Source organism: Salvelinus namaycush, chromosome 41 (assembly GCF_016432855.1).
Source record: "Salvelinus namaycush isolate Seneca chromosome 41, SaNama_1.0, whole genome shotgun sequence".
NCBI classification, from domain to species: Eukaryota; Metazoa; Chordata; class Actinopteri; order Salmoniformes; family Salmonidae; genus Salvelinus; species Salvelinus namaycush.
This window is the reverse complement of record NC_052347.1, coordinates 21,410,959-21,437,477: the sequence shown is the minus strand read 5'-3', so window position 1 is coordinate 21,437,477 and position 26,519 is coordinate 21,410,959. Positions and strand designations below refer to the sequence as shown.

The window sequence follows — 26,519 nt, the reverse complement described above, 5'->3', positions numbered from 1 at the left end:
GTCGAGAGCCGTGAGTCCTCCGAAACACGACCCAACCGAGCCGTACTGCTTCTTGACACAATGCCCACTTAATCCGGAAGCCAGCCGCACCAATGTGTCGGAGGAAACATCCGGCCCGCCACAGGAGTCGCTACTGAGCGATGGTACAAGGACATCCCTGCCGGCCAAACTCTTCCCTAACCCGGACGACGCTGGGCCAATTGTGCGCCGCCCCATGGGTCTCCCGCTCGGCTGCGACAGAGCCTGGACTCGATCCCAGAATCTCTAGTGGCACAGCTAGCGCTGCGCTGCAGTGCCTTAGACCACTGTGCCACTCGGGAGGCCACGTCTTTCATGATTATCGAAAGAACGCATAGTACCTCATTAATTATCCCTTAAATTATTTGATCCTTAGGTCCATTGTTACGTGGTCTCAATCAGTGCTGGGAAAGGAATCCTTAGGACTTAGGATATACATATCTAACCCAGTCATTACTCCAACCATATTGCAATTACTCACTAACACATATGCTAACAGACGTATGTGGCAGCTCAACAGCCAAATGTGACAGTGCAGGTTTACATCTTAAAGGTCTTTTCACAGTAATTATTTTGGGACGTATTACCGCCCAGCGGCCAACTTTGATCAACTGTGCTCTACATTCACTGACTGGCATCGCCTGTCGCTTGGCAACCTGGAAAGGTGTTTGATTCCTCTTCATTTCTTTCACTCACTCAATCACTCTCTTCTCTTTCACCTGGTTTCTGTTTCACATTCGGCCTCCTGGTTCTAATTCAAGTTGCTGCGGCAACCCTGCAGCTGTTCTGCCGGTGGCTCCCCCCAGTCTCAAACAGGCTGCTTGTGTGGAGTTGCTTAATGATTAGGTTTTATTTCTATTTCTCCTCCTGAAGGGCCACAATCCAACTGTGATCAGCTCCTCTACCACCCTGTCTATCCCTATTTCCTTCTTTCCTTTCCTCACTTCTGCCTATTTTCCCAGCCACACCTTCCCTTATGCATCTACAGGTACTTGCTCTGTGATGTGCCGTTGTTTACGTCTACCGGTTTGTGAATTGTCTCCTTTGAGTGGGGACTCTCACTCCATCACTCTCTCCGTGTCATTGTCTGGTGTTGTCACCATGAGTCTGCTGGAACTGAATCAGTCTCGGTGGTGAGTTTGACTGGCCGGGTGGAGATTGGAATGTGCCAGACTCTAATGACTCCATTAGAGTGTGTTAATCTGTGAGAGGTGTGGCTGGGGGAAAGTTTTAACTCCAGCACAGACTGACAGGATGGACTGGAAGACTAAAGGGTCTGGCTGCTGAGAGTGATGGCTGGAGTATTATGTTGAGGATAAGCTGCAGTGAGGAGAATGGCTGATGTTAAACTAAACTGGTGTGCTCTGAGAAGCAGTGAGGACTTTTAAAATGTCACCCTGGACTGTGTGTGTGTGCGCGCGCATCTGTGCACGCCCAACACCAGAGCAGCCTTATCTGCCTGGCATTTCCAACCTCAGAGAATACTGCTGCAGCCGGCGCTATCTGATGACTCACCAAAAGGCCTCTCTGAGAGAACATATTGAGAGGCAGCGAGCGCAGCTACACTTAACCTTAACATGAATTAGGAAAGGTCAGACGGGGATGGTGAGGTACGAGGTGGGGAAAGCCACTTACAGCACTGTTATTGTTTGGATCTTATCTTAATAGACTCTGGCTGGGTGGATGTGATGCCTGTTGCCTGCCAGGCAGCTTTGCACAGCGCTCTGTGGCCAGGTAATACACTGATCCTGGATCAGATCAGACTGGATGTTAAGTCGACAACATGCCTCACTGAGATGGCCAAATGGTCTGGAATCAGGTTTCAAAAGTTGCAAAGCTTTACAATTTTGTATATTTGTTGCAGTCCAGAGTCAAGACAGTGTTGGGTCTGAGTACTGACTAGACGCGGTGGCATTTAGAGGCCAGCCACCACACACACACACCAAGTTGTCTGGAGTCTAGATGTACTCAACACTCAGCGTAGTCTCAACACTTCATCACAACCGCAGGGCTTTAAAAATAAACAGTTTGGCCACAGCTACAGGGGGTGGCATCTCTGTTAGTCTTCATGCACTGCTTCTACACCTTCCACAGAGAGGAGCTGCTCATTCTCAGCATTCACTGTATCACTAACTCACTGTTTAATTCATGTATGGATAATATACATGTAGAAAGGTGAGATGGAAGTACGTAAAACATTTAAAATAGCGCTGCAGAAATGTAAATGAGGGAAGGAGTGTGTGCGTGCGTGCAGTACGAGGTGGAGTGTGTAAATGAGGGAAGGAGTGCGTGCGTGCGTGCAGTACGAGGTGGAGTGTGTAAATGAGGGAAGGAGTGCGTGCGTGCGTGCAGTACGAGGTGGAGTGTGTAAATGAGGGAAGGAGTGCGTGCGTGCGTGCAGTACGAGGTGGAGTGTGTAAATGAGGGAAGGAGTGTGTGCGTGCGTGCGTGCAGTACGAGGTGGAGTGTGTAAATGAGGGAAGGAGTGCGTGCGTGCGTGCAGTACGAGGTGGAGTGTGTAAATGAGGGAAGGAGTGTGTGCGTGCGTGCGTGCAGTACGAGGTGGAGTGTGTAAATGAGGGAAGGAGTGCGTGCGTGCGTGCAGTACGAGGTGGAGTGTGTAAATGAGGGAAGGAGTGCGTGCGTGCGTGCAGTACGAGGTGGAGTGTGTAAATGAGGGAAGGAGTGTGTGCGTGCGTGCGTGCAGTACGAGGTGGAGTGTGTAAATGAGGGAAGGAGTGTGTGCGTGCGTGCAGTACGAGGTGGAGTGTGTAAATGAGGGAAGGAGTGTGTGCGTGCGTGCAGTACGAGGTGGAGTGTGTAAATGAGGGAAGGAGTGCGTGCGTGCGTGCAGTACGAGGTGGAGTGTGTAAATGAGGGAAGGAGTGCGTGCGTGCGTGCAGTACGAGGTGGAGTGTGTAAATGAGGGAAGGAGTGCGTGCGTGCGTGCAGTACGAGGTGGAGTGTGTAAATGAGGGAAGGAGTGTGTGCGTGCGTGCAGTACGAGGTGGAGTGTGTAAATGAGGGAAGGAGTGCGTGCGTGCGTGCAGTACGAGGTGGAGTGTGTAAATGAGGGAAGGAGTGCGTGCGTGCGTGCAGTACGAGGTGGAGTGTGTAAATGAGGGAAGGAGTGCGTGCGTGCGTGCAGTACGAGGTGGAGTGTGTAAATGAGGGAAGGAGTGCGTGCGTGCGTGCAGTACGAGGTGGAGTGTGTAAATGAGGGAAGGAGTGCGTGCGTGCGTGCAGTACGAGGTGGAGTGTGTAAATGAGGGAAGGAGTGCGTGCGTGCGTGCAGTACGAGGTGGAGTGTGTAAATGAGGGAAGGAGTGCGTGCGTGCGTGCAGTACGAGGTGGAGTGTGTAAATGAGGGAAGGAGTGCGTGCGTGCGTGCAGTACGAGGTGGAGTGTGTAAATGAGGGAAGGAGTGTGTGCGTGCGTGCAGTACGAGGTGGAGTGTGTAAATGAGGGAAGGAGTGTGTGCGTGCAGTACGAGGTGGAGTGTGTAAATGTGGGAAGGAGTGTGTGCGTGCAGTACGAGGTGGAGTGTGTAAATGAGGGAAGGAGTGCGTGCGTGCGTGCAGTACGAGGTGGAGTGTGTAAATGAGGGAAGGAGTGTGTGCGTGCAGTACGAGGTGGAGTGTGTAAATGTGGTAATTGGGAAGCAGAGTGACGCCGGGGCACCAGAAGAGTAGCCCCTGTCGCATGGCGAGCAGCAGACGGATAGAGCTGAACTTATTAGTGCTGCTGCCTTCCCACAAGCTGAAAAGAGCAACACGAGAAGGTGGAAAGAGGGAGAGCACGGCATTTCCTTCTTTACCTCCATCTCCAACCCCCCCTCTCTTTTCTCTCCCTCCTTCCTTTCTGCTTGTCTACTGTGTTGAGTGTTCGTCCAAAAATGGCCAAGAAAAAGGCTGTTGTCCATGTTAGTTGTTGTATTGTCTCTGTCCATGCATTACCATTCACTTGGACCCTCCATCTGACTAGCCCTTCTATCTCCATTACTAGACACAGCTCTGGCGATGGTGTACTACAGTGGGCTGACATGACTATACCACAGGGGGTTCGTGCTGTTGAATGGTCCTGCTTAGTCTCATTGTGGGGAGGCCCACAGGTTCTCCTGGGAGGGGCAGGAAGGGAGGCTGTGTTCTCTCTGTTAGAAATTTGTGAGAATCTTCAGAGGTGGGGTGATGGCAAGGGGTGTACCCCGTTATCTCCCTGTGGCAGGCGTTTGCCCTTGATCGCAGTGTCTCAGCACACCAGCATGACAACTTAAGAGAGGGGTTGATCTTAATTGGCTCGATTGCAGCTATAGGTGTTCACATTATTCCATGACTGTATATTGCTCCTAAAGTAGTTTAGTCTCTCTCTGTGAGATGCCTTGTAGAGAGGCAGGTGGGCAGTGGGTGGTCTGGGCCTTGGTGTCTGACCCTCACTGTCAGCTGTGTCTCTGTGTGTTAGGGAGTACATTTAGAAATGACAGGTTTCCATTTTTAATGAGAAGAAAAAAGCCTGTCTTCAGCTCAAAACGCTCGCCCCCTTGTCTTTCTGTTTCTCTATGCAGCGGTGGACCTGAGTAGACCCACACACTCTCTGGTGTCTCTTACCGCGCCCTCTCTCGCCGCGCCCCCTCTCTCTCGCCGCGCCCCCTCTCTCTCGCCGCGCCCCCTCTCTCTCGCCGCGCCCCCTCTCTCTCGCCGCGCCCCCTCTCTCTCGCCGCGCCCCCTCTCTCTCGCCGCGCCCCCTCTCTCTCGCCGCGCCCCCTCTCTCTCGCCGCGCCCCCTCTCTCTCGCCGCGCCACCTCTCTCTCGCCGCGCCCCCTCTCTCTCGCCGCGCCCCCTCTCTCTCGCCGCGCCCCCTCTCTCTCGCCGCGCCCCCTCTCTCTCGCCGCGCCCCCTCTCTCTCTCGCCGCGCCCTCTCTCTCTCTCTCGCCGCGCCCTCTCTCTCTCTCGCCGCGCCCTCTCTCTCTCTCGCCGCGCCCTCTCTCTTTATCTATCTATCTATCTATCTAGATATTTTGGTGGACATGTTTATCTATCAGGGTGTGTAGGGTGTAAATATGATCAGTTGTGCGATGTTTTGAAAAAAACCAATTTGGCTTTTACTCAAGCCATTGTGCTTATTAAGGAAGTTTAGAACTCTTACATTTATAATACTACAGAAAACCTTCCCCAGGTTACTGTTCACACAAATGCCTCTGTAGTTGTTAGGGTCAAATTTGTCTCCGTTCTTAAAGATTGGGTTTATGAGTCCTTGATTCCAGATGTCAGGGAAATAACCTACACTCAGGATCAAATTAAACAGTTTTAATATAGCCAATTGAAATTTTGCACTAGTTTGAGCATCTCATTTAGGATGCCATCAGGTCCGCATGCTTTTTTCAATTTGAGAGCCTGAAGTTTCTTATAGAGCTCCTGGTCAGTAATTGGGGAGTCCAATGGATTTTGATTGTCCTTTATAGCTTTTTCTAATCCATTCAACTTCTCATGTATTTGGCGTTGTTCTGCGTTTGTGTCAATTTGAACGGTGTTGTAGAGTGTTTTAAAATGGGTTGTCCATATGTCACCATTTTGTATCGCTAATTCCTCGTTCGATTTTTTTTTAGTTTTTTCCAATTTTGCCAGAAGTTGTTTGTGTTTATGGACTCCTCAATTAGTGTCAGCTGCTTGCTGTAGTACTGTGCTTTTTTGGTTCTGAGTGTACGTTTATAGAGTTTTAAAGTCTCACTGTAATGAAGGCGTAATTCACCATTATTTGGGTCTCTGTGCTTTTGGTTGGATAGTGTTCTAATTTTTTCCCTTATAATTTTACAATCGGCATCAAACCAGTTGTCATCTGTGATCTTTTTTGTTTTGTTTTTTATCAATTTCAATTGTGCTTCTTTTGCCGTTTGCCTGAATATATAGTTTATGTTTTGTACTGCTAGATTGATGCCTTCTTTACTGTGAGTGAATGTGGTATCCAGAAAGTTATCTAAGAGTGTTTGGATATTTTGGTTCCAGGTTGCTTTCTGGTATTCTTCTGTGCTGTTTTGGGCCCATCTGTATGAATTTCTGATGTTGTACAGCTTACTGGGCTGTGAATGTGTGGTTGTTTCCATGTCTGTTCTTTTGAGGAACAACGTAATTTGGCTGTGATCAGACAGAGGTGTTAGTGGCTTGACAGTGAATGAGCTGAGAGAGAAAGGGTCAATGTCTGTGATCATATAGTCTACTGTACTGTGGCCAAGAGGTGAGCAGTAGGTGAATCTCCCCAAAGAGTCCCCCCGTAACCTACCATTGACAAAGTACAGATCCAGGCTTCTACAGAGCTGCAACAGATCCCTTCCGTTTTTGTTGACGGTGCTGTCACTGTTGTTTCTATGGGGGAGATGAAGACAGTTAGAAACAGTATGGCCTGTAATAAAGCTGTCCCCTCGTGTGCTCGTTAGATCAGGTAGTGTTCCTGTACGCGCATTTGTGTCCCCACAGATGAGCACACTTCCCTGGGCCTGGAAATGGCACGTCTCTTCCTCAATGGTGGGGAAGATCTCCCAAAGTGTACGTTCGGGAGTAGGCCACACCCTCTGGTGATGTCAGCGTTGACTTTCTGAATGGTACAGGGATGAAAGTCTTTGCGGGGCAGCAGAGTGGAGATGGTGATGTGGGAGTTGGAGAACCGCTCAGAGGCCCTCTCTGCTACTCTGTTGACCAGGCTGCATACTCTCTCCTGCTCCTCTCTCTGCTACTCTGTTGACCAGGCTGCCTACTCTCTCCTGCTCCTCTCTCTGCTACTCTGTTGACCAGGCTGCCTACTCTCTCCTGCTCCTCTCTCTGCTACTCTGTTGACCAGGCTGCCTACTCTCTCCTGCTCCTCTCTCTGCTACTCTGTTGACCAGGCTACCTACTCTCTCCTGCTCCTCTCTCTGCTACTCTGTTGACCAGGCTACCTACTCTCTCCTGCTCCTCTCTCTGCTACTCTGTTGACCAGGCTGCCTACTCTCTCCTGCTCCTCTCTCTGCTACTCTGTTGACCAGGCTGCCTACTCTCTCCTGCTCCCCTCTCTGCTACTCTGTTGACCAGGCTGCCTACTCTTTCCTGCTCCTCTCTCTGCTACTCTGTTGACCAGGCTGCCTACTCTCTCCTGCTCCCCTCTCTGCTACTCTGTTGACCAGGCTGCCTACTCTTTCCTGCTCCTCTCTCTGCTACTCTGTTGACCAGGCTGCCTACTCTCTCCTGCTCCCCTCTCTGCTACTCTGTTGACCAGGCTGCCTACTCTTTCCTGCTCCTCTCTCTGCTACTCTGTTGACCAGGCTGCCTACTCTCTCCTGCTCCTCTCTCTGCTACTCTGTTGACCAGGCTGCCTACTCTCTCCTGTTCCTCTCTCTGCTACTCTGTTGACCAGGCTGCCTACTCTCTCCTGCTCCTCTCGCAGGTTGTTGGTGCCGCTGTGAATAATAATGTGGCCTGGTGTGCCAAAGTCAGGCTGGGACAGGATGTGGAGTGCATCCTGTGTTTTTGGGCACCATATGTTGCACACCTTGTTGGGCGAAGAGTTTATCTTCTTGGATGAATTTCCCGTTTGAGTCAATGAGGATGGCCACCTCAGTGGGTTTTACCAGATTAGTGCGTTTACGGTCTGGGGCTGGAGTACACAGGGCCTGTGTACATGGAGGGGGGTGTGGGGGTGTGTCAGGGGGGGGGCAGAGAGCTTCTCTCTGTAGTAGGTGTCCCCATGTGAGTCTCCTTGTTGACTGGGGGTGTGGGTAAAGTGTTGTCGGTTTGGGGGAGGGTTGTGGGTAAAGGTGGGTCAGTGGGGGTGTTAGGGGTGGTCAGGGGCTGCAGCTTCTCTCTGGGAGTCTCTACAGTCTGTTCTCTGTGCTGTAGCACACTCTTGATGACAGACATCTCCTTTGCCATCTCCTCCTTTACCTGCACCAGCTCTCTCCTCATGGTGGCCTTTACCTCTCGCCTCTCCTCTCTCTCTCTCTCCTCTCTCTCTCTCTCTCTCTCTCTCTCCTCTCTTCTCTCTCGCCTCTCTCCTCTCTTCTCTCTCGCCTCTCTCCTCTCTTCTCTCTCGCCTCTCTTCTCTCTCGCCTCTCTTCTCTCTCGCCTCTCTTCTCTCTCGCCTCTCTTCTCTCTCGCCTCTCTTCTCTCTCGCCTCTCTTCTCTCTCGCCTCTCTTCTCTCTCGCCTCTCTTCTCTCTCGCCTCTCTTCTCTCTCGCCTCTCTCTCGCCTCTCTCTCGCCTCTCTCTCGCCTCTCGCTCGCCTCTCTCTCGCCTCTCGCTCGCCTCTCGCTCGCCTCTCTCTCGCCTCTCGCTCGCCTCTCTCTCGCCTCTCGCTCGCCTCTCGCTCGCCTCTCCTCTCGCTCGCCTCTCCTCTCGCTCGCCTCTCCTCTCGCTCGCCTCTCCTCTCGCTCGCCTCTCCTCTCGCTCGCCTCTCCTCTCGCTCGCCTCTCCTCTCGCTCGCCTCTCCTCTCGCTCGCCTCTCCTCTCGCTCGCCTCTCCTCTCGCTCGCCTCTCCTCTCGCTCGCCTCTCCTCTCGCTCGCCTCTCCTCTCGCTCGCCTCTCCTCTCGCTCGCCTCTCCTCTCGCTCGCCTCGCCTCTCGCTCGCCTCGCCTCTCGCTCGCCTCGCCTCTCGCTCGCCTCGCCTCTCGCTCGCCTCGCCTCTCGCTCGCCTCGCCTCTCGCTCGCCTCGCCTCTCGCTCGCCTCGCCTCTCGCTCGCCTCGCCTCTCGCTCGCCTCGCCTCTCGCTCGCCTCTCTCTCGCTCGCCTCTCCTCTCGCTCGCCTCTCCTCTCGCTCGCCTCTCCTCTCGCTCGCCTCTCCTCTCTCTCGCCTCTCTCCTCTCGCTCGCCTCTCTCCTCTCGCTCGCCTCTCTCCTCTCGCTCGCCTCTCTCCTCTCGCTCGCCTCTCTCCTCTCTCTCGCCTCTCCTCTCTCTCGCCTCTCCTCTCTCTCGCCTCTCCTCTCTCTCGCCTCTCCTCTCTCTCGCCTCTCCTCTCTCTCGCCTCTCCTCTCTCTCGCCTCTCCTCTCTCTCGCCTCTCCTCTCTCTCGCCTCTCCTCTCTCTCGCCTCTCCTCTCTCTCGCCTCTCCTCTCTCTCGCCTCTCCTCTCTCTCGCCTCTCGCTCGCCTCTCGCCTCTCGCTCGCCTCTCGCCCGCCTCTCCTCTCGCTCGCCTCTCCTCTCGCTCGCCTCTCCTCTCTCTCGCCTCTCCTCTCTCTCGCCTCTCTCTCGCCTCTCCTCTCTCTCGCCTCTCGCCTCGCCTCTCTTCTCTCTCGCCTCGCCTTTCTCTCGCCTCTCTCTCGCCTCTCTCTCGCCTCTCTCTCGCCTCTCTCTCGCCTCTCTCTCGCCTCTCTCTCGCCTCTCTCTCGCCTCTCTCTCGCCTCTCTCTCGCCTCTCGCTCGCCTCTCTCTCGCCTCTCGCTCGCCTCTCGCTCGCCTCTCGCTCGCCTCTCGCTCGCCTCTCGCTCGCCTCTCGCCGCTCGCCGCTCGCCGCTCGCCTCTCGCCTCTCGCCTCTCGCCTCTCGCCTCTCGCTCGCCTCTCGCCTCTCGCTCGCCTCTCGCTCGCCTCTCTCGCCTCTCGCCTCTCGCTCGCCTCTCGCCTCTCGCTCGACTCTCGCCTCTCGCTCGCCTCTCTCGCCTCTCGCCTCTCGCTCGCCTCTCTCTCGCCTCTCCTCTCTCTCGCCTCTCGCCTCTCGCTCGCCTCTCCTCTCTCTCGCCTCTCGCCTCTCGCTCGCCTCTCCTCTCTCTCGCCTCTCCTCTCTCTCGCCTCTCGCCTCTCGCTCGCCTCTCCTCTCTCTCGCCTCTCCTCTCGCTCGCCTCTCCTCTCTCTCGCCTCTCCTCTCTCTCGCCTCTCCTCTCTCTCGCCTCTCGCTCGCCTCTCCTCTCTCTCGCCTCTCCTCTCTCTCGCCTCTCGCTCGCCTCTCCTCTCTCTCGCCTCTCGCTCGCCTCTCCTCTCTCTCGCCTCTCGCTCGCCTCTCCTCTCTCTCGCCTCTCTCTCGCCTCTCTCTCGCCTCTCCTCTCTCTCGCCTCTCCTCTCTCTCGCCTCTCGCTCGCCTCTCCTCTCTCTCGCCTCTCTCGCCTCTCGCCTCGCCTCTCTCTAAAACCTCCTCTCGCCTCGCCTCTCTTCTCTCTCGCCTCGCCTCTCGCTCGCCTCTCGCTCGCCTCTCGCTCGCCTCTCGCTCGCCTCTCGCTCGCCTCTCGCTCGCCTCTCGCCGCTCGCTCGCCTCTCCTCTCGCTCGCCTCTCCTCTCGCTCGCCTCTCCTCTCGCTCGCCTCTCCTCTCGCTCGCCTCTCGCTCGCCTCTCGCTCGCCTCTCGCTCGCCTCTCGCTCGCCTCTCGCTCGCCTCTCGCTCGCCTCTCCTCGCTCGCCTCTCCTCGCTCGCCTCTCCTCGCTCGCCTCTCCTCGCTCGCCTCTCCTCGCTCGCCTCTCCTCGCTCGCCTCTCCTCGCTCGCCTCTCCTCGCTCGCCTCTCCTCGCTCGCCTCTCGCCTCTCGCTCGCCTCTCTCTCGCCTCTCCTCTCTCTCGCCTCTCCTCTCTCTCGCCTCTCCTCTCTCTCGCCTCTCGCTCGCCTCTCGCCTCTCGCTCGCCTCTCGCCTCTCGCTCGCCTCTCCTCTCTCTCGCCTCTCCTCTCTCTCGCCTCTCCTCTCTCTCGCCTCTCCTCTCTCTCGCCTCTCGCTCGCCTCTCCTCTCTCTCGCCTCTCGCTCGCCTCTCCTCTCTCTCGCCTCTCTCTCGCCTCGCCTCTCGCTCGCCTCTCGCCTCTCGCTCGCCTCTCGCTCGCCTCTCCTCTCGCTCTCCTCTCGCTCTCGCTCGCCTCTCGCTCGCCTCTCGCTCTCCTCTCGCTCGCCTCTCGCTCGCCTCTCGCTCGCCTCTCGCTCGCCTCTCGCTCGCCTCTCGCTCGCCTCTCGCTCGCCGCTCGCTCGCCTCTCTCTCGCCTCTCCTCTCTCGCCTCTCCTCTCTCGCCTCTCCTCTCTCGCCTCTCCTCTCTCGCCTCTCCTCTCTCGCCTCTCCTCTCTCGCCTCTCTCGCCTCTCCTCTCTCTCCTCTCTCTCCTCTCTCTCCTCTCTCGCCTCTCTCTCCTCTCTCTCCTCTCTCTCCTCTCTCTCCTCTCTCGCCTCTCTCGCCTCTCTCGCCTCTCTCGCCTCTCTCGCCTCTCTCGCCTCTTTGCCTCTCTCTCGCCTCTCTCCTCTCTCTCTGTTTACTATAAAACAGTAATTCAAAAGTAAAAAACGTAAAGTTGGCTGGTAGCAAAGTAAGGCTAGCAACAAACCACACAGCAGCATGTTAACAAGTCTACAAGTCCCTAGTGGGCTGACAATATGATGGCTTGTCACAACATAACGTTAGAGGGGAGAGGGAAAGAGACACTTATCGACCATTTGGAAACTACGCTCACAGTAACCTTTTACTTTGCACACATACCACCGCCCGTGTCTGAATGCCGTCGTTCGTCATCCTCCTCTAGTGAAACCAAACCTTCTTGAAAAGGGTTTTTGTTAGCCTTTCCTGTTGGCAACTTGTACATGCTCTGATTGTCCACAAGAGGTCACAATGTCCTTCTTAGTTGTCCGGTCTCCAATGGGCTGTTTCCTAAGAGCAGCTACTTAGCTGTACTAGTGATTATCTGAGAGGATTTTCTCTTTTCTTCCTCGGGTAGATAGTCAAAGTTCCAAACTCACTTTACATGCGCAGCTTCATACTGGCTGTGTCCTGGTCTGGTACGTTCATTTTCCTCACCTCTTGTTGAGTTTCAGAGTTTCTAACCATTTCAACGTGTGGACTAAGGAAGGTGAGTTTATTTCTTCACCTCCTGTTGGTTCAATATTTGAACCATTTCCCACATGTAGCTAGCGCTCCATGCTTTTCTGGTCTGATATGTCAATTCTTAACTCGTCCTTTATATACTCTGGTAAAAAGGGGCGTTCCATTATCCTGACACGATCTATGAGTCCTCGGGGCGTGGCTACTTACTGGTGCAAAGCTTCATCAAACTATGATCTTGTTGGAAAACTAAAACCACATTCCTATCTTAACAAAAAGAGTTGAATCATTATTCATATTACGTTCACATCAGATTGAGGTAAACTTGACATAGTTGACAGTTGCAATATTTTCATTATAACATTTTTAATGACATCATAAAATATACATTTGTTTTCCACATCTACACTTTGACCATTTCCCACATTTGTTCCAATGTTCACTTTTTGGATGTTAGAGTTTTTGGCTGGCAAAAGTATTTTGTAGACAGACATTCCGATCCCAATACTAGAGACCCAGAGAGGGTTCTCTTATGCTTGACTTACAACCGGGTGTGAGGTGTCAAAAGTCTCACCCCTCAACCATTGCCAAGCTGATCTGACCCATTGTGATCCTCATGTGTAGTCATGACAGAACTGAGGATTGTGGAGCGAGACTAGATAAGACCGTGTTAGGCCTCTGTCAGTAAATGGCATTTATAGTAGACATTTTATGTAATGTAGCCTTCTATATTAGACCATAAATCTAATATAGATCTAAATCGAATAAGTCTGTCTTCGCTCTCATATCTGTCAGTGTAGACCAGTCAAGTTGTCAGGGGCAGGAAGGACTGTCACAACAATGTATTTCGAGAACAGAAAATAGGCCGAATGCTGACCAAAGCTGCCAGGCATATGTTACAAATAAAACATTTAGGCACATTGCTTGTTTCCAGGCAACACGATTTGTGAGAGGAGAGGAATCAGAAGAGACAACTGGAGGGTATGGAGAAATGGAGCTTAAGACCGGCTTAGTTTTTGGTCCCTTTATGAGCAAGGATTGCTAATTACCAAGCTCTCTGGTCCTCAAATGTGTTATGAAATCCACTTGATGTGGAAAATGGAGGCGAAAGCGTGTTACCTGGCAAAGTCAAACTGAAGGACGTCTACTTCAAAAACATGATCAAATTCTCTTTTTGTCTCTTTTTGTTTCTCACATGCTCTCCTTTGAATTAGAACACCCAAATTATAGAGCATTTTAGAGTATCTCTCTGGGGTTTTTATCAGGTTGCAGTTTTAAGTTCAAAGGAGATTTGGGTCCACATTGAGACACTTTTTTTCGTTATCTGAAGCAAAAAAGAAAGGGTCGAAGGGGGAGTCTTGGGGATCCCCCACTGTCTGTCTGAAAGCGGTCTTCTTACCTTACTGATTGCTTGGAGCTTATTATGGAAGTCAAGCGTCTCTTCACATTTACAGATAGTTACATCTATGTTTACAGCTCATGTCCTCTGCTAGGTGTAATGATTGCTTTCACAGATATGAACACAGGCCTCCAGACGATAGGAGTGTGGGTTGTAGAGACTTTGTTGAGGGAAGTGCACAGGTCAGTGAGAGAATACAGTAGATCGTCTGTGGGGATTTTTCCTGATGGTATGAGCCTTATGGTTCATGTTAAGTCTTACTTTTTAATTGGGCTTATCCCATTTATGTAATCGGACTTTTTTTTGTGTTAGCTGCGTGAGTGAATACGTGAGGTTTTCTGTTTATCTTGATATTTTTTGGGGGTTTTGGCAGTTTCTCTTTGTTCACATTTTGCACCATGTTGCTCTCTTGGCCAGTCTAACAATGGAGTACCAGATGCCAAGAAGGTCACTGTGAGGGAAAGGAAATGGATCACCAGAGTTGTTTCCATAACCACCAATAGCAAGTAGCACCATCCATCTAAAATGTGGTTACTGCCGTGTTATGGCAATCAGCAGCCTTTCATGCTCCTCTGTTGGAGACTAATGGAACAATGGAGAAAAAATGAAAACATTTAAACAAGGCGAAGAGAGACTCCCTCTCTCTTTCTTAATTTGCATTTTAATTATAAATCGCATAATTAAAACGAGTAAGGTATCACACCAGCCTCTCTCCCTCCCTCTTCCTCCCAGCTTCACTTCATAGGTTAGAAGGACTCTAACTCCAAGTATTTCTTTAGGGTAGATAAATAAATAGGGGGAGTGGGAAAACAGCAGACTGCGGCAAGGCAAAGGTTAAAGCAGCATTACTATTAGCTCTGAAGTGTGTTGGATTATACACAATCCCTCCTGGCAACTTGATGTGCAGGAGATGGATATATAGCTACGGTCTACAGTTGTCTACAGTTGTCTGTTCAGAGTGCTTCTATGGCTGCTGTCATCTTTAATCAGGAGAAGGTTGGCGTGTTAAGGGCTCCTAAAGCTCAACACTATTTGTCTTTGTCAGGAAATCCTGTCATTTTGGGAAAAGTTCTACTTACATGTGGTGTTTGACTGTGCCTATGTGACTGTATGTGAGCTTACAACTGTGTTTATTTGTCTGCCCTTACAATTGCACACAGGTGTTCTGTTGTGAGTGTAGCTCTAATTGATCCTACTGGAACTGTGCGCAAGGCTTCAGACCTGTGACTTAATGAGAGGGGACTAGGTCACACGGCAGCTGGCCAGCTTTGAGGGGAAGCAGGGAGGGGAGAGGGTTGGGATATAAGATGTGATGGAGCCAAAGAAGGGGAGAGTGAGATCTAGGTTTAATGCCATGGCAGCCTTCTGGGGGCTATAGAAAGCCAGAGAAAGGGGGTTGAGTTGGAGGTATACTGAGGGGAGAGAAAGGTGGAGATCTCTGGGTAGGGAGTCAGTGATATGGAGCCAGATAATGATATAGTATCAGTAGGGCTGTCTCCACGGTTCTCGTAGGGCTTTTGTCTGAGTGGCTCTTAATCCATCGCTCCTGCCTGCGGCTCTGCAGCCCCGGCTCTGCTCTGACACACTCCTTGCCTCTGGTCTTTGTGTGTCTGGGGGATCAGGGCTGCTCTGTGCTGAGCTGGCTGGACAGACACAGCTCAGCTTACATGCATCACAACCACCACGTGTTTTTGTCAGAGCTGTATGTTATTCTTCCGACTGTCAATCCTACCTGTAACTGCACTCCATATATGTTGTATTCTCTTGCCCTTAAGGCCAGTATCTCTTCCTGTCTTTATTTACTGTAGCCATCATACTACATTATCCTCTCTCCAATCTCTGTTACCTTAGCCTGTTACCTTTTGATTCCTTTATCTTAGCCTGTTACCTTTTGATTCCTTTATCTTAGCCTGTTACCTTTTGATTCCTTTATCTTAGCCTGTTACCTTTTGATTCCTTTATCTTAGCCTGTTACCTTTTGATTCCTTTATCTTAGCCTGTTACCTTTTGATTCCTTTATCTTAGCCTGTTACCTTTTGATTCCTTTATCTTAGCCTGTTACCTTTTGATTCCTTTATCTTAGCCTGTTACCTTTTGATTCCTTTATCTTAGCCTGTTACCTTTTGATTCCTTTATCTTAGCCTGTTACCTTTTGATTCCTTTATCTGGAAATCAAGTTATCCCTTTACTCCTCCCTGTATGTCTCCTATTCCTTTGACCCCCACTGATCTTGGAGCAGTTTTTATCCCTGACTCAGTGAGACTCCTAGATCATATCAGAGCTAAGATCACACTTCAACTGCTCACCACACAGCAGCCGGCTAGCCTGCAGGGGAAATTATATATACTCTAATAGCAGAGTGTTTCAGTGATCAGTTATGACTGGTCTGTCTGTCTAATTGGTGGGGAACCTTCAGTCAGTACCGTGTGTGTTTTTCAAATGGGGGTCAGAGCCTTCAGCTGATCAATCTAGTCTGGTCTGGACACACTGCTTTAATACGCTCCCTTTCATTGCTCTACCACCCTAGCCACTTTTAATTCAACCTTCTAATTAGCAGACTTCATTAACCCTCTGTCGGATGTCTCGCCAGAGCTGGAGGAAAGGAAGGGGTGGGGGAGGAGGGGGTGATTTTAAAATAAGGTAACGAGAATCTACATATTTTGATATGTGGATAAACTTCACCCCCACTTCCTCTGGCTGCATATCCTCCCCCTGGCCAGGTGGTGGCGGTATCTGGCTGCTCGGCGTTAGCTAGCGTGTGTCTTCTTCTCTCAGCAGGAAGCGGGCCCGGAGGGAGAGGCTGCTGGGTGGTGCCGTGTATTTGATGTTTCTCTTTCATGTTGCAAGTGAAAGGGAATTTAAATGGAGAGCCGTTATGCGTCTTTTTTTTTCAGAATGAATGTTTTTTTCTTCTGAGTAGAGCAGTAGCCAGCTGTAATGAATTCCAGAAGGGGTTCCATCCTCTTCTTCTCTTGTCATCCAGCAGGACCTCCTATTTCACAGCAGGCCCGGCGTCTTTAAGTCCCTGCCATATGTTGACATGTTGTTCAGGCTAAATTTGAACTATTCTATATGAATGTATTGAGACACTCACTAGTCCAGGGGTGGGCAATAACTCCTGCTTGAGGGCCACGCCGGGATTTCAAAATTCAGCAGTTTTTTCTGGACTGATTTGTTTGTCTAAAGCAGTTTGTGGACCAGAGAAAGGACAGTTATTTGAAAATGTAGATGTCCTTTATCACTTCTCCATACATTGTCTCGTTTTAGAATTTCAAGAGTGGCCTGGATTGTTTTTTAACCTTGACCCCCATGTATTTCTTTTACTCAAACCACCTCCGGGGACTGATTGAATGGGCTTGGAGGCCAGATACGGCCTGTATGCCGTATGTTGCCCATTCCTGGTAGTCACTACACATATTGACTACACTTGCACTAGTGTAGGATTATGTATATCTACAAATGTTCAATATATACCCAGGGCTTTGTTCATGTGGTTCCTTTTTATTTATGTTTCTCAAACTAGAGTATGTAATAACTTGTGTTTATTAAGAAGTGGACTGTTGAATCTGCAAGCTCCCTACAAGCTACTGTCCAGCTGTATATTAACTCCTGGAGAGAGAGAATGGAGTGTGGTTCTGAATGCTGATAGATTGGAATCATGGCTGGTCTACCACATGAGTACACTAAACCCCCACTGGAACGTTCTAGTGAGAAAGAGAACCACGGGGTAGATTGGATGCCTCAACTGTCAGTTAGGCTACCTGAACTCACCTGAGATGACTGAGAAACATTCATATTGCCCCAGGCTCTCCCCAGTTCCAAGATGGTGTAGCAGATGTCTTTGTCCTCGTCGTGTCCCGTGTATATATATCTTTTATATCTTTTTTCTTCACATATATTTAAAAAATATATTTTTCTTAACCTCAACTTCAACACACTCTCCTGCAATCCGCTTCACCCAATGTGTTATGGATCTGCTATTTTCTTTCGTTTGAACCGGAACCCCCAACAGAAACTAGCCAGCTAACTAGGTCGTAGTCATCGGCTAACCTTTAGCCCGGACAACTCTTGCCAGTCTGCACAGCACGACTCAAACCAGAGCAAATCAGACTTATTTTTCTCCATATCTCTGGTTTCCTGCCGCAAGCTCTAAACCTTTTTACCTGTATCATCGCAGCTAGCTAGCTGCTATTCGAGTGGCCACTCCTGGCTAACGTCTCTGTCCCGAAGCAAGAATCTATTAGCCTGGATCTAGCCTTTGACTGCTGACACGGAGCCCCGCCGATCCATCACGACTGGACTATGGACGTAATCTGCCCGAGGTTTTTTTTCAACTGGCTCCTCTGTCCCCTGAATGCCCATCTGCTAGCCACAGCCCGCTAGCTGTCTAGAGCATATTGGACTGTTAGCTGAATAGGTCCATCGGCCAATTTCTTGGGCCACTATGCCTATTTTGCCAATTGGCCAGGACCCTTTTACCACACGGAGCCCTGCTGATCCATCACGACTGGACTGCCGACGTAACAGCACGATGGGGCTACAACAGACTTCTTCCTTCGATGTCCCCCTTCTGCTAGCTTGCTAGCCCTGGCCCGCTAGCTGTCTGAATCGCCGTGTCTCCAGCCCGCCGAGCTACTCACTGGACCCCTATGATCACTCGGCTACGCATGCCTCTCCCTAATGCCAATACGCCTTGTCCATTGCTGTTTTGGTTAGTGATTATTGCCTTATTTCACTGTAGACCCTCTAGCCCTGCTCAACACGCTTTAGCTAACCATTTAGTTCCACCTCCCACACATGCGGTGACCTCACCTGGTTTAAATTGTTTCTAGAGACAATATCTCTGTCACTCAATGCATAGGTTAATCTCCATTGTATTCACATCCTACCATACCTTTATCTGTACATTATGCCTTGAATCTATTCTTCCGTGCCCAGAAACCTGCTCCTTTTACTCTGTTCCGAACTTACTAGACGACCAGTTCTTATAGCCTTGCTTATAGCCTTGCTAGTGCCTTGCTCCACTCCCATTTCCCAGGCGCTCTCAATTGTTGACTTCTGTAACCATAAAAGCCTTGGTTTCATGCATGTTAACATCAGATGCCTCCTTCCTAAGTTTGTTTTATTCACTGCTTTAGCACACTCCGCCAACCCGGATGTCCTAGCCATGTCTGAATCCTAGCTTAGAAAGACCACCAAAAACCCTGACATTTCCATCTCTAACTATAACATTTTCCGACAAGATAGAACTGCCAAAGGGGGCGGAGTTGAAATCTACTACAACGAGAGCCTGCGGAGTTCTGTCTTACTATCCAGGTCTGTGCCCAAACAATTTGAGCTTCTACTTTTAAAAATCCACCTTTCCAGAAACAAGTCTCTCACTGTTGCTGCTTGCTATAGACCACCTTCTGCCCCCAGCTGTGCCCTGGACACCATGTGTGAATTGATTGCCCCCCATCTATCTTCAGAGCTCGTGCTGTGAGGTGACCTAAACTGGGACATGCTTAACACCCCGGCCGTCCTACAATCTAAGCCAGATGCCCTCAACCTCACACAAATTATCAATGAACCTACCAGGTACAACCCCAAATCCGTAAACACGGGCACCCTCATAGATATCATCCTAACTAACCTGCCCTCCAACTACACCTCTGCTGTCTTCAACCAGGATCTCAGCCATCACTGCCACATTGCCTGCATCCGTAATGGGTCTGCGGTCAAACGACCACCCCTCATCACTGTCAAACACTCCCTAAAACACTTCAGCGAGCAGGCCTTTCTAATCGACCTGGCTCGGGTATCCTGGAAGGATATTGACCTCATTCCGTCAGAGGATGCCTGGTTATTCTTTAAAAGTGCTTTCCTCACCATCTTAAATCAGCATGTACCATTCAAAAAATGTAGAACCAGGAACAGATATCGCCCTTGGTTCAAAAAAGTTCTGGGACACTAAAGTCCATGGAGAGTAAGAGCTCCTCCTCCCAGCTGCCTACTGCACTGAGGCTAGGAAACACTGTCACCACCGATAAATCCACGATAATTGAGAATTTCAATATGCTTTTTTCTACGGCTGGCCATGCTTTCCACTTGGCTACCCCTACCTCGGTGAATAGCCCTGCATCCCCCACAGCAACTTGCCCAAGCCTCCCCCATTTCTCCTTCACCCAAATCCAGATAGCTGATGTTCTGAAAGAGCGGCAAAATCTGGACCCCTACAATTCAGCCGGGCTAGACAATCTGGACCCTCTCTTTCTAAAATGATCTGCCGAAATTGTTGCAACCCCTATTACTAGCCTGTTCAACCTCTCTGTCGTATCATCTGAGATCCCCAAAGATTGGAAAGCTGCCGCAGTCATCCCCCTCTTCAAAGGGGGAGACACTCTAGACCCAAACTGTTACAGACCTATATCTATCCTACCCTGCCTTTCTAAAGTCTTCGAAAGCCAAGTTAACAAACAGATCACCGACCATTTAGAATCCCACCGTACCTTCTCCGCTATGCAATCTGGTTTCCGAGCTGGTCATGGGTGCACCTCAGGCACGCTCAAGGTCATAAACGATATCTTAACCGCCATCGATAGGAAACAATACTGTGCAGCCGTATTCATTGACCTGGCCAAGGCTTTCGACTCTGTCAATCACCGTATTCTTATCGGCAGACTCAACAGCCTTGGTTTCTCAAATGACTGCCTCTCTTGGTTCACCAACTACTTCTCAGACGGAGTTCAGTGTGTCAAATCGGAGGGCCTGTTGTCCAGACCTCTGGCAGTCTCTGGGGGTGCCACAGGGTTCAATTCTCAGGCCTACTCTTTTCTCTGTATACATCAATGATGTCACTCTTGCTGCTGGTGATTCTTTGATCCACCTCTACGCAGACGACACCATTCTGTATACTTCTGGCCCTTCTTTGGACATTGTGTTAACTGACCTCCAGACGAGCTTCAATGCCATACAACTCTCCTTCCGTGGCCTCCAACTGCTCTTAAATGCAAGTAAAACTAAATGCTCTTCAACCGATCGCTGCCCACCCGTCCAGCATCACTACTCTGGACGGTTCTGACTTAGAATATGTGGACAACTACAAATACCTAGGTGTCTGGTTAGACTGTAAACTCTCCTTCCAGACTCTCATTAAGCATCTCCAACCCAAAATTAAATCTAGAATCGGCTTCCTATTTCGCAACAAAGCATCCTTCACTAATGCTGCCAAACATACCCTCATAAAACTGACTATCCTACCAATCCTTGACTTTGGCGATGTCATTTACAAAATAGCCTCCAACACTCTACTCAGCAAATTGGATGCAGTCTATCACAATGCCATCCGTTTCGTCACCAAAGCCCCATATACCACCCACCACTGCGACCTGCATGCTCTCGTTGGCTGGCACTCACTTCATATTTGTCGCCAAACCCACTGGCTAAAGGTCATATAAGTCTTTGCTAGGTAAAGCCCCACCATATCTCAGCTCACTGGTCACCATAACAGCACCCACCAGTAGCACGCGCTCCAGCAGGTATATTTCACTGGTCACCATAGCAGCACCCACCCGTAGCACGCGCTCCAGCAGGTATATTTCACTGGTCACCCCCAAAGCCAACTCCTCCTTTGGCCGCCTTTCCTTCCAGTTCTCTGCTGCCAATGACTGGAACGAACTGCAAAAATCACTGAAGCTGGCGACTCATATCTCCCTCACAAATCACTGCACCTGTAAATAGCCCATCTGTAAATAGCCCATCCAACTACCGCATCCCCATACTGTTATTTATTTTATTTATTTTGCTCCTTTGCACCCCAGTATCTCTACTTGCACACTCATCTTCTGCACATTTATCACTCCGGGGTTTAATTGCTATATTGTAATTATTTTGCTACAATGGCCTATTTATTGCCTTACCTCCCTTATCCTACCTCATTTGCACACACTGTATGTAGATTTTTCTATTGTATTTTTGACTTTGTTTATTCAATGTGTAACTCTGTGTTTGTCACACTACTTTGCTTTAATTTGGCCAGGTCACAGTTGTAAATGAGAACTTGTTCTCAACTAGCCTGCATGGTTAAATAATAATATATATATATCATTTTTTAACATCCTCCTCTGCAACCCTGTCTTCTGTTTCTAATGGGAGGGATGGAGAGGACATGACATCATTCAGACCGTTGGTTTCCTGGGATCTGTTTGTCCATATGTCAATGTTTAAGTAATTCACACACCTCTTAGTGGTGAGGTGAAGGCTGTGGTGGGAGGGAGATCTGGACTGGCACAGTGAGAGAGGCCTGTCTATGTAATTAATATAAATGTGCTCCAGGTCTCCTTTCTTCCTCCTCACCCTGTCGGTCCCCACAGCAGCAGACTAGGATGGGATCGGGAAATGAGATGTGGGCGGTAGGCAATCACGCATGTACACAACCCGAGAATCACTCACAACACACTGTCTGTTACACACCGCTGCCATCCTTACCTCATACTTTGTCTAGAGATTGTTTTCAGGGGAGCACACAATCCACACAACCCTCTTAACGCTCTCTGACGTACTGCAGTGATGGTATTTATTTCCCCTGCCGTGTGTATTCTCACCTGTTTGTCCTTCTGTCCATTGGTGCTGACTGTCACCAGCTGAATCACCATGATGAATGAACCGGCTCAAGCTTTTGAAGTGAGGGAGTACAAGGATTACCACACACCCCACCCCCCACTATCTCTGAGTTGTTACTGTCATTTTTCTGCTTCTCTGCTCCTGATGATTGTCATGAAAAGTCAAATCAATCTCCAGCTTTATTCTGGTTAAGTGTCATCTGGGTGCATTTAGAAAAGCTGTGAAGTTGTTAGCGATGATGCCAGTATTGTCATGTTTTCTTAGTGGTTCCCTCATGTTCGCTGTTGGCAGCACACACGTTGGGACAGTAGCCTATACAGAGACATGAGAAAACACACAGCTTAAGGAAACATACAGGGGCACACATTTATTGCACCCATGCAACGCACACACTCCGCCACACAGCAGTTTGCATGTGTGCATGCATTTGTGCACTTAAGCTGCATATTTGTTACACCCATGAACACACTAGTTTACACAGACTATAATTCATTGTTAGGAAGTCTCAGGTAATTTAAATTGCAAATCAGTGCTGCCTTGTTCTCCATCTTTTGATTAATATTGTATTGTTTTACTGAGTGAAAATGCCACCAGTGTTTTTCATCAGATGCAAATAGAACAAAATAAGAAACAGAAAGATCAGATCCAACAGAAAGTTCTCTAGGGCGCAATGGTCTAGGGCACTGCATCGCAGAGCTAGCTGTGCCACCAGAGTCTCTGGGTTCGCACCCAGGCTCTGTCGCAGCCGGCCGCGACCGGGAGGTCCGTGGGGCGACGCACAATTGGCCTAGCGTCGTCCGGGTTAGGGACGTTTTGGCCGGTAGGGATATCCTTGTCTCATCGCGCTCCAGCGACTCCTGTGGTGGGCCGGGCGCAGTGCGCGCTAACCGAGGGGGCCAGGTGCACGATGTTTCCTCCGACGCATTGGTGCGGCTGGCTTCCTGGTTGGAGGCGCGCTGTGTTAAGAAGCAGTGCGGCTTGGTTGGGTTGTGCTTCGGAGGACGCATGGCTTTCGACTTTCGTCTCTCCCGAGTCCGTACGGGAGTTGTAGCGATGAGACAAGATAGTAATTACAAGCGATTGGATACCACGAAAATTGGGGGGGGGAAAAAGAAGAAAAAAAAGTTCTCTCTAAACATTCATTAAGTCCTGCCTGCGTCCGTGAGGACTGTTTGTCGTCTCCACTCTGCCAGGTAGAGGAGGTGGACCCCCCCCCCCCCCCATTGTCCTTTCCTTCCCTCTCTCTCACTCTCTCTCACACATATTCTGGGAAGTTATCTAGGTCCTGAACTTCCCTTTCAATCAGACACTAATTAAGAAGCGAAGGGATTGTCCGGCTGCGAGATGGGGGACTAGCAGGTTGACTGAGAAAAGAGAGAAAGAGAGAAGAGGAGGCTTTGCCCTGAGACCCTGTGATAGCTTCAATTTGACATGTGCAGGATGAGAGGGAGGAAAGGAGCCGGGGGGAGAGGGAGGAAAGGAGCCGGGGGGAGAGGGAGGAAAGGAGCCGGGGGGAGGGAGGAAAGGAGCCGGGGAACACATTCTTGTTCTATTCCCAGGGGTCATCTGTGGTTCTGTAAAGGTGATATTGAAGAGAAGTCATTGGTTAAAGTCACAGTTCTCTCTTATAGATTGTAGATCTATGGTTCAACTGAAGTTCAACTGAAGTCAACTGAAGTCAATGCTGGTTTTCTATTGTGGCTGTATTCACACATGTACCTTAAAAACAGAGTGAATAACTTGTGCACACACAGATTGATAGAAGTTTGCACATTTTGGAATAGGCTATGACATTTCCAAGTCAATGTGCTCTTTGAAAGTTGTATGTGACCTTGTGTAGGCTACTTGAGTGAGTGGAGATTGGCTGGCAGGCGTGGGATGATAGTCTTAAGCCTTGCTCTTCACTCTCAGTCACAGATCGGCTGGCGCTCCGCTCAAAGCAAAAGAAAGGCAGAACCACGGCAGATAAACGAGGGCTTTTCTCACTGAAGCCGAGCGAGCAGCGTTCACAGCCTCTCTGCTTTGAATGCAGAGGCCCTTTTGAAAACAAATGAATTCAGAGTTGTTTTGTCCTTCTTACTGAGCAATACCGCTCAATTACAATTAGCCTTTTAGCACACACGCACTGACTATAACACCTATGATGATGTGACTCTCGTTGGTTGTAGGGTGTTGCTGTGGGTTCCCTGGACATTCCCCAGACGTTATCCTTGGCTGGACCCTGGTGCTGTGTGTGGGGGTCTGGTTGAATACTTAGCCCATTCAGTGGTGTTTTGTTGGGCTCAGCCACCCCTCCACTCTGCCCCCCTCCTGGCTGGTGCTCAGGCTCCACTCAGGCCCCCCCTGCCTCAACGCTGGCGATGTCAAGAGTCCCGAGTCCCCCTCCCCCCGCGGACATGTCCAGCGGCCCTGTGGCTGAGAGCTGGTGTTACACTCAGGTAAGCGTGGGGATTGGTGTGTGTGTGTACATGTATCTGTTTTTCTATGTAGACTACTTACACCTGTCAGTCAGTCAGTCAGTCAGTCAGTCAGTCAGTCAGTCAGGACTGCCAGTGCTGGTGTTTTTGATAACAGCCTGTTTAAAGAAGAGGGATGTTTTTTTGTGTTTTTTTCTATTGATGTGTTTTTCATCTCTCTGTCCTTGCAAAATCATTTTTTGCTGCAGCTTTTTAATATCCTTTCTTCTCCCCCTGTTTGTTGTCAGTGTTTATTGAGATAAAAGGCAGGTTTGATGTGTGGTTTTGAAGTCCAGGCTGACCAACCAGCCACTTAGCTACCTGTATGGAATAGATAAATAAATTAAAGTCATCATTTCTGATTCCTGCCGCGTGTGTGTGTGTGTCCCTACTTCTGTTAGATCAAAGTGGTGAAGTTCTCTTACATGTGGACCATCAACAACTTCAGCTTCTGTCGTGAGGAGATGGGTGAGGTCATCAAGAGCTCCACCTTCTCTTCGGGAGCCAATGACAAGCTTAAATGGTGAGTGGAGGCGGGGCCAAGAAGTGGGTGCTATGGATAAGCAATAAGGGACTACAGGACCAATAACTTGTCCATGATTGATCTGATTTAGACTCCTAACACGGAACCCAATCCGGCTGCGCGCGTGTGCCATCGTGCATACATTTATTTTTCCCCCCCCCACACCAAACGCGATCTCGACACGCAGGTTAAAATATCAAAACAAACTCTGAACCAATGACATTAATTTGGGGACAGGTCGAAAGCATTAAACATGTATGGCAATTTAGCTAGCTAGCTAGCTTGCACTTGCTAGCTAACGTTCATTTGTCCTATTTAGCTAGCTTGCTGTTGCTAGCTAATTTGTCCTGGGATATAAACATTGAGTTGTTATTTTACCTGAAATGCACAAGGACCTCTACTCCGACAATTAATCCACACATAAAACGGCCAACCGAATCGTTTCTAGTCATCTCTCCTCCTTCCAGGCTTTTTAATCTTTGAACTTATATGGTGATCGGCATCTAAACTTTCATACTATTACCACGACGACCGGCAACAGAGTTCGTCTTTCAATCACCCACGTGGGTATAACCAATGAGATGGCACGTGGGTACCTGCTTCTATAAACCAATGAGGAGATGACTTTCAGTGCGATCTGCGTCAGAAATAGGAACGACTTCTATTTTAGCCCTTGGCATCGCAGACGCTCGTTGGCGCATGCAATAATTGAATAACATGGATTTCTAAATTTATTTTGCGACGTGTCCGGTCTGGTCAGCATGTTAGTCTTTTGGACAGTTACTGAGCATAGTTGACTGACCTTGTCTCTGTATGACTGAGTCTGATGATCACTGATGCTGATCCCTCCCTCTGTGTGTCCAGGTGTTTGCGTGTAAACCCTAAAGGCCTGGACGAGGAGAGTAAAGACTACCTGTCCCTCTACCTGCTCCTGGTCAGCTGTCCCAAGAGCGAGGTGCGTGCCAAGTTCAAGTTCTCCATCCTCAATGCCAAGGGAGAGGAGACTAAGGCTATGGGTAAGTCACACTTGATTTGAGTTGATTTGGATCCCCATTAGCTAATGCCATGACGACAGCTAGTCTTCCTGGGGTCCGACACATGACGAAAATGGCATTACAGTACATGTACATGCATTTTAAATAACATTAACAAGTAGACATTACGGACATTTAAAATACCTGAAAGGTAACAGTCAATTCAGGTGTCAGTATCTGTCCAGTCATATGGTCAATCTTAGTAGATGTACTTTTTAATGTTTTCTTGAATGTGAATAATTTTTTGGTTTGGGAAATATCTATCCCCAACAACCCACCATCTCTATAGGGTCAGTGGTGCGCTGCCATTGTAATCCCATAGTGTACCTGGCTTGATATTATGTAGGTGTGTGAGAGGTAATGTGATAACAGAACTACTTATAACAATCCACTCTTGAACCTCTCAGCTCAAACCTGTAGCATGGCAGTAGAAAATGGAAGGCATGTTGACTAATAGGAACAAGGTTAGGAAGTTTCAGAGATGTATTACCTGTGTCTCTGAGGTTTACTAAGTGAGTGTGTGCATAGGAGGGGGTGAGGGAGCCAAAGTGTCTAATTCAGTGTGCGGGCCGAGGTGTTGATAGCCATATGGGTGTGTATAATCACTGCAGGGTGGATTCGTTCCCCCCCATATTTAATTCAAAGTAGCATGGAGCAATTTTTGTCTTCTGCCTCTTTTCTGGCTGATGAATTGGAAAGGATACGTGTTTCTTCCCATGCCTACTCTTTTTAATTAGGTTATGTTATGGGGAGGAAA

General features: G+C 49.6%; 1 protein-coding gene across 1 annotated transcript in view; it reads left to right on the top strand.

Moving 5' to 3' along the window:
- The window catches only part of LOC120034238 (speckle-type POZ protein-like), a 107,102-nt gene that overhangs the window by 25,566 nt on the left and 55,017 nt on the right, over positions 1–26,519 (top strand). Inside the window, exons 3-5 of the mRNA XM_038980721.1 lie at positions 23,918–24,187; positions 24,607–24,728; positions 25,593–25,744. Coding sequence (XP_038836649.1) covers positions 24,110–24,187; positions 24,607–24,728; positions 25,593–25,744 — 352 coding nt within the window. The 5' untranslated portion in view covers positions 23,918–24,109. The remainder of the gene's footprint in view (positions 1–23,917; positions 24,188–24,606; positions 24,729–25,592; positions 25,745–26,519) is intronic.